The sequence below is a fragment of the Passer montanus genome, unplaced genomic scaffold, assembly GCF_014805655.1.
Source record: "Passer montanus isolate IOZ18808 unplaced genomic scaffold, ASM1480565v1 scaffold29, whole genome shotgun sequence".
In the NCBI taxonomy this organism is placed as follows: Eukaryota; Metazoa; Chordata; class Aves; order Passeriformes; family Passeridae; genus Passer; species Passer montanus.
The window spans coordinates 6,701,059-6,714,710 of NW_024367596.1; the positions used below are offsets into that span (position 1 = coordinate 6,701,059).

General features: G+C 41.6%; 2 protein-coding genes across 15 annotated transcripts in view; one reads left to right on the top strand and one right to left on the bottom strand.

Annotated features, from left to right (window-relative positions):
• USP13 (ubiquitin specific peptidase 13) overlaps positions 1-2,059 on the top strand; it is a 47,207-nt gene extending 45,148 nt beyond the window's left edge. The window contains exon 21 of the mRNA XM_039713456.1: positions 606-2,059. Coding sequence (XP_039569390.1) covers positions 606-699 — 94 coding nt within the window. The 3' untranslated portion in view covers positions 700-2,059. The remainder of the gene's footprint in view (positions 1-605) is intronic.
• The window catches only part of PEX5L (peroxisomal biogenesis factor 5 like), a 110,109-nt gene continuing 98,391 nt past the window's right edge, over positions 1,935-13,652 (bottom strand). For all 14 annotated transcript variants that reach the window (XM_039713459.1, XM_039713465.1, XM_039713461.1 and 11 more), the window contains one exon: positions 1,935-13,106. In XM_039713459.1, coding sequence (XP_039569393.1) covers positions 12,902-13,106 — 205 coding nt within the window. In that variant the 3' untranslated portion in view covers positions 1,935-12,901. The remainder of the gene's footprint in view (positions 13,107-13,652) is intronic.

Below are 13,652 nucleotides of genomic sequence, written 5' to 3' on the forward strand. Positions count from 1 at the left end.
GGGATGAGCAAATGTTTGACTTGAGGCATCTGTACAGAGCAGGGCATGCTCGTGGCAGACAACACAGGCTGTTACCATCTGTAGGTTTCCCATCAAAAAAAAGAAAATTGTCGTAGATGTGATGAGTCAGTTCTGATCCCACTGAAGTCTGGTGAAATGTTCCATAGGCTCTCCTGTGCTTGCCATTCCAAATCTCTGTTCAGTTTGGGGCATTGGTTCTGTATCTGGCTGAGTTTATCTGAGCTCTTCCCAACTTCCTTTTGCTGCCCATCAATAGAAAGGCATGGAGCCATGGGCTGATACCAGTGCTGCTGGTACTGTGGTGCTGATCTTGGCTCTGATTCTGATATGCTCCCATTATTTGACATTGGGAATCCCTGATTTTCCTTCATTTGAGCTGTAATGACACATGCCTCTGCACATCCCTCCTCCCTTTCTGTTCCCGACTCTGGCAGCTGGTTTGGCTGTTTCTCTGATCCTTTGTTCTCATTGCAATGCCTAATTTTAGATTTTAAACACTTTGAGGTTTGGGTCTGAGAAGTCCTTGATAAACCTGTGGTGAATTTTATACTCATGGAATGTAATCAATCTTGTTTTCCTTTCAGATGGGTGATCTACAACGACCTTAGAGTCTGTGCCTCAGAACGACCTCCCAAAGACCTGGGCTACATTTATTTTTACCACAGGATACCAAGTTAGGCCTCAAATCTATCACCTGGCCTTAAGAAGCCATAAGCCTTTTTAACCTGCCCAAAAAAAAGCATACAATAAAAATCTAAAACCAACAAAAGACCCCTTAACCCTTGGACTGCCAAAAAGCAAAGGAAACCATGGGATGTTTATAGTGTATTTAAAAACAATCATTTGATGCCGCCTTAAGTGTTAGACAGAAGATTTCTATTAGGTGCTGTATAGGACATTGTTTTAAATTTATACACCTTACAGGCTATGTGGATTTCTGGTGGAGTTTGCAGCTAGTGTGTGGAGAATATGGAAGCTTCAGTGTTGAGCAAAAACAGTTCAGCCCAGCTCCTGCCTGTCCTGCCTGTGTGTCCTTTGAAGACCACAAACAGATATTTGTGTCTTTGGTGACTGGGAGCCTGTGTTTTCATCCAGAGTCCAGATCATGCATAGAAATCATTTGAAGGGAGAGGGTTTGTGGCTGTTCTTCAAAGCAGAATGTCTTTTTTCAGAGATTATTTTCAGTACAGTGAGGAAAGTCAGCTGAAGTATCTGTTGGAATTCAGTGGTACAGTATCTTGATTTGACTTTTCCAGGCATAAGCCTAAGAGACTCATGGAGACAGGAGCAATCTCCTGTCAGTGCCCTCTACATTTTTTGCCAAAGAGAAATTTTATTTTTCCAGATACAGGTTTCTTCACTTGAATGTTTATTTTGTAAGTTCTACCAGCAGATTCAGGATTACAGATGGCTAAAAGCAGTAGACTTTCTGACTATGAAATTAAATGCACACCCTCAGGAAAGGCAAGGCTGTTATTTAAATTTTGTTTTCTTATGGAGGAGGTAAAGAAGAGTTTAATGCCCCATTATATTTATGTCAGGGAAATTTGTATCTAGACCACTCATATTCCATCTGAAATCAACTCCCTAACAAAGAACTCACAGTGCAATCCTACTTTCTGCTAAAGATTGCTTAAATATTGACTTTTATACCTGAGTGAGGGAAATTGCTTAGTAATTTTCTGATTTATTGATTTACCCCTCTCTTCCTCTGTTAAAAACCAAACCAAAAAAACAACAACCAACAAGAACAAAAAACCACAATAAACCCTCCCTTGAACTGATACTTACACTTTCTTTAAACTTGCAAATGCATCAATAATCTGATCTCTTCAACAGACACATTCTAAACAGGGTCTGATATCTCTGGCAGGGATGATGGCATGGGGAGGCAGGGGCTGGCCTTTCCTGTCTTTTTTTTTTTTGTGTTATTTAAGTGTTTTTCACAGGTGAGAACACATATGTGGGTTTTAAAATTATATTTAAAAACACTCATTCTAGAAAAATTATAATGGTGAGTGCAAACTTTTCATGATTCCAAAAAAAGAACAAACCCAAAGGTTCACAGTGTTGGACACTGCTTAGAGGCTGTTGCTGGAGTTGCCTTGCACAATGTTACCAAGCCCTCAAAATAAATTGCAGCAGTCAAAAAAAATATTCCAGAGTGCAAGAGAGCCAGAGAGGTGTCATTACATTTTCTCTGCTGTTAGTGCCTGCAAGTTTTAATAGCAAAATTCAGGCAGCTACACACTACATAAGAGAACCCAAATTAAACATCTGTGAGAAGGGAATTTTAGTTTTTACATTGTCTGGTGGTCATAAAGCCACTCACAGAGCCAAAAAACACTGTTGGTATTTTAATCAGGTTTTGATCTTAAAAGATTGTGAGAGAAATTCCAGTGCAATAATTTTACAGAGTGTAAAGGTGTCTAATTTCTGGGAGAGCTCCCTGCATTAGAGCTCTTATGGACACATTAGTGCAGTGTCCTGGCACAGTGAGGAGTGGTCTCAGTCACATTCAGCTGCCTTGTGCTTATTGAGCCACCAGTTCTGGATGAAATAAAAGCTGCCAGTAATTTCTTTGCTTCTTCCAGATTTTAGATATTTGAGGACTTCACCAGAAAGTGACAGGTTTGAAAATGGGATCAGCAAATTATGCAGTGATACATCTTCTATTTAAAGTGAAAGAGCAAAACTTCTGTATATATGTGTGTTTCTTCATTCTGGCAGTAGAAAAAGGAGAAAAGGCCTTTTTATCCCCCTTCCTTTAATTTTTAAATATATTTTTTTTCAATTCCCATGTATATTCCAAAGAAGTTCAACGCAATAGCTTTCCTCTTGCCTCATGAACTTAAAGGGCTATTTAGAAACACCAAGATCTGGTGACTGCTGCCTTTTTATTTAGAAATGTTGGGTAAATAAAGGCCAGCTGAGTAACCCACATGTTCAATACCCAGCTGGAAGTATGGCTGGTCTTGTAGGATCAGGGATGGAGCTGAAACCTTGCAGACTGTTTGATGCATCCCAGAGCTGTGATGGCTGTGGAGCTGCCTGGTCTCAGGAGGCACATTTTGGGTGATAAACTGGAAGTGTGGTTGGAAGGGGAGGGCCCTTGGCTGGCTGTGGTGGGTGAATTGGAGCAGCTCAGGTCCTGGAGTTCTTTTCAGTTCATCACTTCTGTGTTTTGCCTGCCCAAACCAAAGTTAATCAGGAGTGCAGAGAGCAGTCCAGGGGAAAGGATTTCAGGTTTTCTAAAATTTAGCAGTTAAAAATATGTTAGAAGTTCTTCAGTCAGGTGCTTGAGGAATTACTTTATTCTCTCCCAAAACAGTGGCCTCCCTCCTTTTTTGAAGTGGCTGGTTAAGCTGTCTCCTTTTTGTGATGGATTTTGTGTGAAGAACATCAAGAACCTGGAGGATCAGGATCTAAACTCCTGACTCCTCAGCCTAATGGGGAGGAGAGGATTTTTGGTGGGTTTTGGGTTTTTTTAAAGTCCAGGATTGCAGAAGCCCCACTCAAACAGACTGAACTGAGGACAGGACTGATCTGCCAGGCTGTGCCTGCTGCAGTCTGAATGTGCTGAATGGTGCCAGGGCACAGCCTGGGCACACTCCCTGTGTCTGGGTGCTGGAGCAGCTGCTGGGGGCTCCGTGAGCTGGGAGCTTCTTGACAAAAATAATGGAGGGAGAAAAATCACTGTGAGCTGTTAGAGACAATCTGGCCTGAGAATCACGGCAAGCCAGGACCTGGCAGTAAATAATGCTCTTACTGCTCAAACTTATTTTTACTTTTTTATATGATACATTTAGGTTAGGAGAAAGGAAGGAAGAAAAACTCAATACCTTTTCCTTGATTTCCTCTTCTCCTCTCATTCCTAGCAGCATGCTGGATCCAGTAGACTCCTCATTCTGAGTCACAGTCTCCTGTCTCCAAAACACATGCAGATACAAACTCCTATTTAATCTTCCTAGATAAAATATAATTAGGATAAACATTAATTTATTCAGACCTGTAGTTTTAAAATAAGTGTAGATGTGTCTGAACTCCCAATCACTTGTAACTCCACTGGGTTCAGTGCCATTACCTCTGACTGACTTTGGTGTAAGTGAAACCAACATCAGCCCAGTTCTTTGATTCAGACAGCCTCCACCAGGTCACAGAACACATTCAGCATGTGGATGCATCCAGAGCTCATTAGATTTCTTTAGAGACCTCTGCAACTGATTCCTTTTGTTCTCCATCCTGGCAGCAGCCATTTTAATCCTCTTTGCCGTTCTCATGCATTGGAAGTCTATGCAAAATATGTAACTGGACATTTTATTGTTTTCCCTGTCGCCCTTCCTACCTTAATGGCTGAGATTGGTGTCTGATTTCAGTCTTAGTGGTTTTACTGTTGTATCCTGGAAGTGTCTGTCCTGGTTTACTTTGCATCATTCAGAGTTGTTTGCTTGAAGCACTGTTAACTTTCTGGAGAGTATTTGTCTGAGATGAGAAAGGCTGTGAATGACGTTGTTGCAACTGTTTTAAATTAAAAAGAAATATTCTCACGTCTGGTGACTGTGTGGATTCTTGCTTCTTTATTCCTGTCTGAACTGAAGAGGAATAGACAGGATGTGTTTTGATGCTGCCTCTCATTCTTTGTGTTCACATTTGGTGTTTTACTTAAAAAGGCCCTGCATAGGGAACAGAGAGGTTTGTGACAGTCTTGATTTCTTGTGATTCCTGGCATTTCTGTGGATTTAAAAAAAAAAAAAAAAAAAGTAAAACCCCCAATCCCTGAGTGAATATACAACACGGCAAAAAATATGAAACAAGCTTTGAGTTAGATTGGTTTGTTTGTTTTTAACTATTAGGCCTGTTGGTGTTCTTTGATCGCAAGAGTTGGCACTTTGTGTGGAATAGTGCTGTCATTTCACTCCAAATTTCTGCTTTATCATGGTCTATAATTCCTCATACTCAGAAATTTCTTCTGCTGCTCAGTAAAGGAGAAGTCTGTTTTCCTCACGTGTAAGGACTTTTCATAGAAATGTGACTTTTGGGATTCTGGTAGATGCAATAGGGTGAAAAGGAAGACTGAGGGGTGACAACTTTTTATAGGATCATAGGACCAGCAACTGGAAGAGAGGTAAGAGGTAAATCTGGGCTCAGTGACACTTCTTAACATGGAATTAGAGGGCATGTGCCATGTTGAGTGATAAGAAATGTAGAGATGGTTGAGCTTCTGAAGTCTTAACTAAATGATCTGTTTTGGTTTCTCTTCTATCACAGATGTCCTTTGTGACCATGGCAACTCAAGCCACGCTGCTCACACCACTGGTGGCAACTGGAAGAGGTGGGAGAGTGGTTCCCTGTAGAAGCTAACCAGCTCTGCTCAAAATTTTCAGGAATTAATTTCCTGTATAGGATTTGTGCCTGCTGGCTTTTGCAGACTGTTTGTGGGAGGCAGTGTTGGATAACTGACAAGTTCCCAGCCTCTGCTCCCCCTCACTGAAGTGGGAAGTTGCACCTTTGTGTCCCCCAGGTGTACAAGCCTAACCCAAAGAAGGGCAGCACTGACAGCTGTGGTGGAAGACAAATGCTGTAAAATGATTTAAAACAGTTACTGCAGGACTGACAGCTGTTTGGAGTGGGTGATTATGTTTTCAGATGTCTTTAGCAGTGATTTTTGAGCAGTTTTGTGCGTGGATTTGGTACTGGTGCTTTTCTCCTACTGTCTTTTAGGACAGCAGTGCTGTGCTCCTGATCTGGAGCACATAACCAAAGGATTTTCCTGCTGCTGCTTTGTCAGTGCATTTGAGCAAGAAGAACTAAACTAGCTTTAACATCTCCCAGCAAAACACACCAGTGGCAAGAGCTCACAGTTAATTTTGTCCTGATCTAAGGGTTAGTGTGGTTTTTGTGTCTGTTCTCGTTTGTTCCTTGGTGGAAGGTTCTGGTTAAAGCCATAGGTTTTACCCGGTTGTTTTTTTCTGGCAGAGCTTTCCTTCTGCAGGTTGTGTGTTCTGTTTGTTTTCCTGGAGCAGCCCCCATGTCCATGGAGAGAGAGTCCTGCTTTTTCCATGTCTGTGCTGTCACTGTCACAGCCCCCCGTTGCCTGTCAGCTTTTCTGTCCACAGCAGCACACAGGAACTTTTATCCCTCGTGTCTGTGCTTGTGTTGGTGTCTCACAGCAAAAGCACAGAGTAGGAATGACATCAGCCTTGTCAGCACTTTCACCTCATCCCATGAAGGACAGAGCTGGAAAATGCTGAGAGCCAACTCCTATGGTGGTATGTGGGAAATTGCTTGAGTAGTGGTTTCAGTCACTGCATGTTGGCTTTGCTTTTCATAAAGGTTGGTTTCTGATATTATGACTTCTGTTTTAATTATTGCACCGTCTTCAGGAAAATCCTTATCTATTTTTTCCCATTTTCCTCATATGGGCTGTATGTGCAGAACCCTTTGGGCCAGGCCTCAGCTGGTGTAAATTCCAGTTGTAAGTATAATTGACAGACATGTTGAAATAAAAATAAATTCTAAAAATAACTGTGCCGCAGAGAAACAATGAATTTAGGAAAAATGAGAACAAAAGCGTATTCTGGACTTAACTTTTAAGCAGAGAAGCATGTGCAATTGGTAAACAATAGGATAGAATACCTTATTGAAAAAATCCTTTCAGTTGGAGACTTAGATCCCTCCTTTCAGTTTTAAGTAATTGAAATCAAGACCCTTTCAAGTTGAAAAGAGATTTTGAAATATTTGAAGCCACAGACAAAGTTTATTTTTAAAACATATTTAAAAATTGCACAGTTATAAATACAGTTAATAAATACAATTTAATATGTGGAAAAGAACCCAAGGAAGGCATGCTTCCATTACAGTACAAAAATACTACATTAAGTGTGGTGCTTTGCAAATAGTCATCTATGACCTTAATAAATTTAACACATCCAGTATGCACATCATTCTTTTTTGAAGAAATAGGTTATTTTAAACAGCAGTGCAGGGAAACACCAAATTAAAGCATCAGTAAACTCTAGGTCTGTGTTTAATATTATACACAGCTGATAATGCACTAAGCATACAGAGGCAGAGTTACCTGTGGTAAGAAACTGACCTTGTACCCCGTATGTTCTTACATTCAGATTCTGAATCTGGGTCAGGGTGAGCCTTTGTAAGGGAATGTAAACATTCAGGTGTGGGGCTGAGCTCCCACCTGGGCAGTGCTGCCCAGCCCTGCCCTGCACTTCCCCACAGACACCAGGGGTTCAGGCAGCTCTGCAAGGGTGTGCAGCAGCAGGGCTCTTCAGATGGCCCAGGTGAAAGTATCTGCCAACCCTGGAATCACTTCCTTCCTCTATGTTGGCTTAAAAATAAAGCCAAAAGAACTGATGCAAGATTGCAAAGGTTTTCAAACAGTTTACAGCATATAGAAGAAGCCACACAGAATGCCTCTCAAAACTATATAGTTTTATTTTACTCTAGATATGTTATACTCTGATATATAAAATATATTTATAAATTTTTTTTATTTTTCTGAATTTACAATAGCTTACTGATATTAAAAAGGCTATTTAAATTAAAGGTTCAGCCAATGTCGATGGCATTCTGTAAATGTAGAAGGGGAAAAGAGATCAAAGCACATCAAGTCTTGACCATGCAAGCTTGCTCAATGGGTTGTCACATACTGCAAGCATTTGTAAAGTTACAGCATATTTTAGGAAAATTTAGATTCCTTCTGTCTCTTTACCTTGCCTAATGCCTGTTACTTTGTGGGCTGAGGCTCTGAAACTTCCCATGGATTCTCTGGCATGACTGTTTTTAATTTTTCCTACGTTTGTTCAAAGTGTCAGTGACCTCTTCATGCACAACACTCCTGTTCTCTGATTTATTTCACCAGTCCAAAAATCAGTAGAACCATAATGAAGGAATCTGATTCTAGCCTAGGTAAGGTTTGAATAGTAGATAATACTGTATTGCATATCCACCTTTTTTTTTTTTCACAACGTGCAGTGCATTTTGTCTTACCATTTTTGTGAATAATTGGTATATTATTAACATTTATTACATAGATTCACTGTACAGACTGCTAAGCTGACAACACTGGTGACCAGAAATCACATTTTTTTGACTGTGCAGGTAATTCATGCGAAAGTAACTAATATGTCTCGTTTTGCAGATGCATGTTTGGGCAAAAGAGATCTACAACCAATTTATGCTCTGCTCCATTTCTCACTGGCTCCAGCAGTCAGTGATTTAGGCCTCGGGCTCTGGCTGTGCCAGTGAGGACAGCAGTTGTTATTTCTGCCATGGAGGCCCTGTGGATATTCCTGGGATACCTGGCTGTTCTGGGGTTGAGACTAGAGATGAAAATGTGAAAATCCAAACCACCCAGCTTCACTGTGAAAGCTGTGCCGATGTAACTTTTTAATTCTTGAGGGGGTACTAAAATATGTCTACAAAAGCTGATATACAGATGTCTGTTATTAATTAAACACTTGGAGCAAACATGAAACCTACAACACAAAGTGAATTCGAAGGATGGGATTTTAAAAGGGCTCTGTGTTTGGTCTAGGCTGTTCCAGGTAATATGAACAACTCAGATTTGAGTCTGGCAGATGCAAAGGACTTGTAAAATGTTCCACAGATGATGATATGAATCAATAGTTTAAGAATACCCTACGAGTGAGCCTTCTGCATGCATTCTCTAAACACATGCTCAGGTAGCACTGCTGCATGCTGGGGTTAATATTGCATAGTGGTTACTGGTTAATGCAGTTGCATGCAATATTGTCACATGAGGTTTGTGTCATTTGAACCTCCCCCTCGATATTTTTACAAGTGCTGTGATTTAGCAGATCATAAGAAAACACCACTAGATACAGGTATGTTTATGTGTGTGCCTAAAAGTCAAACAAGCTGGCAGAAAGCAGTCTGTGGCCACAAGGCTCCTGCGGTCATTCCAGTTTAAAGAAGTCAGCCAGCAATGAGCCTTTTGCCTTCATGGCAAAGCCTCACTCCCTCAACAGCCCCTGTGCTTGCAGTGCCTGTTCAGCACGTGCAGTGGTGCCAGAGCCAGCCCTCTCCTGGAACACCTGCATGTGAACTGAGCACTCTGTGCAGAGTCCAGGCTGACAGGGGTCAGCAGCTTGATGGATCAGGCTTCTAGGTCATAACTATTCCTAAAGCTTTGTAGAACACAAGGGCAGTCCCAAGCTGGGGTTAGGAAAATTATTTTTTTTAATTGTATGAAATATAAAATAGGAAAAAAAAGTTTCAGTAACTTGGAATCAGTTGCCTGGCAGTGATAATCACCTCTGGAAAAAGAGAGGAGTAACAAGAAAGGGAAACAGGAGTGGGACATGGTGATACACCAATGCAGCACTCTAATTGGGCCTCAACTCACAGGTGCTCTATAGCACCCTGAAATGTCTGATTCTCTCCTCTGCTGAAATCAGGAGTCTCTGGGTGAAACTGCTTCCCTAGACCTGAGCAGCCTTGTGTTTGTGTCACCTTCCTGCCCAGGGAGGGGTGACCCGGCCCCTGCAGTGTGAGGCAGTGATTTCCCCTGCTCCCAGGTAGTACCAGGAATGCTGTTTCCCATCTTCCTTCCTTCCTTGCACACCTGGGCAAGTCAGGGATGGCAGGAGGCTTTGACTTGGTCGAGCTCCCAGGGAGTGCTGAGAACAGGACCCATATTTGCTGTCTCTCACTCTCAGGCTCAATCTGCTACTGTTCAGCACCCGCCTTATTTATCCCACCTCATGCTTGGTTAGAAGCACAAGTAGATGAATTTTCTATTCAGGTTCTTAATATGCTGCAGCCTCCTCACATGTTTCCTCTTACTGTTTCAGGCAAATATACAAACTTGTCCTGAATATTTAAGGAAAGCCAAGGGGAGGTCAGCTCAAAGCTGTACCTAATCCTGTCTGCTGCGCTGACAGTTCTTGGCAGAGGGGGCTAAAGGAGGATGATAAAGCCCAGGATCCTTAGGAAGTGCCCAGAAATCCCAAGAGTTGCTGGGCCTGGCCTGTTAGAGTGAGGTGAGCTCAGTCTCTGGCCACTCCCCACACTGGCCAGCCCAGAACTGTGTGAGATGTGCCCCTGTCCTCTGTCCCCTGCCCTGCTTTAGGCTCTGTCAGTGGCACATGTTTGACTGGCCATAGGCTAGCTACAACAGAGAGGGCAGCTGGGATCAGCTCTGCAGGCTGTGCACCTCTTTGGCCAGGCTTTGCAGCCCATGTCCTGTACAGCAGAGCTGGGCTGGGCTGGGGCTGAGCCTGCCTGGCAGGGCAGAGTCCTGCTGAGTTGGCTCAAGGTTACACACACAGCTCCTGCCAGTCCCATGGGTGTGGAAATATGTCAGCAGAGAAATGTAGTTTTGAGCAGTGCATCCCAGGATAAACCAAAAGCTACCTACTTAGTTTGTTCTTTTTGGAGAGGCTTGGATTTGCATAAAGTTTTCCTAATGATTTCTGTGTTACCCATGTTTAGTGAACTGCCATGAGGATCAAATACCCCTTGTCATTCTGACTCTGAGAAATACTTTTTTTTTGTTAATTCCAAAGATGTAAAAATAAAGTCCCTGAACAGCTAATTCCTCTGCACAAGCACTGATTATCCTGCACCCCAGCACAAAGGATATCCTAGAAGAGCTTGTGTGATGGCAGGGCATCAAGGCAAACCTAAGCACATATGCCTTTGCTTTACAGCCTCTTCTCAAAGCTGCCTCCCTTCTCTCTTATCACTTCCCAGATTCAATTGCACTGCACCTTCTGCTCTGCCTTATCAATAAAGAGCTGTCATCACACATCTCTGTCAAAGCAAAAGAGCAAACTGTTGTCAGCAGATATGCATACAGCAGCCCACTTAGCCAAAGTGACATTCCCAGGCAGACCCATCCTTAGAGAAAGCTGCAGGAATCAGTTATGAAACACCTGATAGATAAACAGGAATATATGTGTAAACAAGGAATTGATAAAGCATTCTTAAAAATTTTGGTAGCTGTTTCGACATCTCTGCTCAGTGGGAGAGAGTGAGGGGTAAGCCTTTTATTTTTCTATTTTCATTTAACAACCTATAGATGGTGATTAGATGCAGTGCTTACACTGTCTTACATGGAATTTTCCTTTAAGTGGTTGCTCAAAATAACAGACAGCTGCAAGAAACTTTAGGTTTGTACTGGTGAAACTGTCCAACTCCCACATAGCATCTTTGTGATCTGTGCAGTTGGATTTCTTTTTTTATCCCTCTGAGCTGGATTTTTCTTCTAATGTTTATAGGAAATGTGCTATTTATCCCACTTTAACACATTCTAGTAGCTACTCTGCAAATTGAAATCCTGACCACAGATCAACACATCTAATAACACTTTTTATCTTTCGCTATTCAGGAAAAATATTTAAAATATCAGCAACTGAAAATCACCTCCTAAAAAATTCTCTGCTTTCTTTGATTGACACATTCACCCTGAGCTAAATGTGTTTGATTGTAGCTGAATCAATCCATTCATCAGGGATTGGTACTGCCCCAGCCCTGCTCCCCATTCATGCAGCCAGGCAAAATGAAAACAGTGTGTTTATACACACTTTTGTGAGCAGCAACACATACTGGTGTTACCTAAGGATTTTCTCTGCTATCATGGAGGTTGTGGAGACTTTTGCTGCTGTTTGCCATAACAGCAGGATCAAGACTTGGCCTCAATCCTACCAGCATTGTACAGACCAATTTCTTTAGGGAAAGTTTTCCCTTGAGCATGGTCTGCAGGCAGTAATTCCCACAAATATTTTTATTTGTGTGCAATGAAGATCTGTAGCTTGCTATGTTCTGAAATGACATCATTTACATACAACATGTATGTGCATGCACATGCATGTATACGTGTAGTACCTGATGGATGCACATAATAATCTTGCTAGTTGTTAATGCAGTTTACACTGTATTTGCATTTTTAAACAGAAAAATATTGAAAACCCTCTCATTACATTTCAGGCAATTATATTTGGTCCTTTCTGCCAACAAGGCCATCCTGTACATTCCATTGTTGGTGACTAAAACAAAAGCATAGCACTATTTTACAAAAAGAAAGGTTAAAGTGCATAAGTACACAGAAAGGTGCAGACCCTGCCATGAGCTCCTCCAGACTGTCCCAGATCAAGGACAGCTGGTTTGAACAGCAACAGTTCCAGTGCAAATTGCCTCTTCTGCTGGCAACACTTGGCTTCCCCAAATGTACCTGGCCTCACCCCATAGCCCTGCATGGACTGTGTTCCTCCTGACACTGCACATGGCTTTATGAGCCTGCAGAGCTGGGCCCAAATTAATCCAGGTACCTTTGGAAGCAAAAAACTGATTGCCAGCTAATAAATACATTCAAGACAAAAAACATCCCTTTTACATGCATCTATTTTCAGAGCTGTGTTAAAAATGGACCTTGGGAAGATTTTTCATCAAAGAAACCAAAGGACAGGGAATCCCCACTGTGGGGCAAAGTGGTGTCAGCATAGTGCAATGAGCCACTAAGCAGGTTCCTTGGATGCACTGCTTGCCATTCTAAGGTGCAATAACCATTATCTAGGTTTCTTCTTAAGATGCTTTTCTTTTTACAGCTGTGTGTATATAGAGAGATATAGCTTGCATGGGATGGAGATTCTTCAGAAATTGCTATTTTGTCTAGTTCAGGGCTTTGTCCGATTAGCCACAGCTCATTTCAACCCTTTGAGTTTGAATTTATTTACACTATTTTTGTGCTTTTGAACTTTCCCTTTATGAATAATGCCTGAAGGAATTCCCCTACTGATCTACAGTCATGATCTTTTGGAAAATGTGGTCATTTGGGGATGAGTAATAAAAAAGTTCTCTGTTTCCTAATACAATTCAATAAATTTTTGAATCCTTTTTATTACGGCTCTAGATTAAAAGCTCTTAAGAGAATGTCTAGATCACCCACATTGGCAGCTTGGAATAGTTCTGGCTGGTCCATCATAGACAGAGCAATCCGAAGTGCTGCCCAAATATTGCCTGACAGAGCAGGGTGGGGAACTTGCTGCTGATTCCTGCTTTTCCTTTGCAAACTGAGAGCAGTGAGGAAGTTGCTGACAGCCTCTCTGCAGGGAAGAAATAAAAAGAAACAATCATTATAATTTGTTTAACAACTGCAGGCAAACTTTCTAAAGTTCCATGCCAGGCTTAAATACACTATTTTACAATGTAAAATAATACATTATAAATAATAAAATAATGTTGTTCTTGCTTGATTTTCATCAGGCAGGAGGGCATGGCTTGGGATAACACAAAACTCAGTCTACCCAAACATTTGGGGGTTCATTGCAGCAAAGCTCCTCTTCATCTTCCCTGTTTTTCCCTGACAGCTGAGACCCTGGAATATCTCCTGGAATATCACTTTCATTCTTGAAGGATGTTTTTGATGGCATGAACTACTTGAAGCAGTTTAACTCAAGTTTCCCTTTAAAAGACAAGCTCTTACATTTTCTTTTACAGAAGCTCTTAAGAGCAGGACTATTTCAAGTGCAAGAACAGTCCCACTGATTATAAGAGCACTTGCACTTAGAGCTACAAAACTGCTTTTTAGTCCTTTGCAAAAAGTTATGACAACATTTTACAATAGCTGATATTATGCAGCTATATTCTGA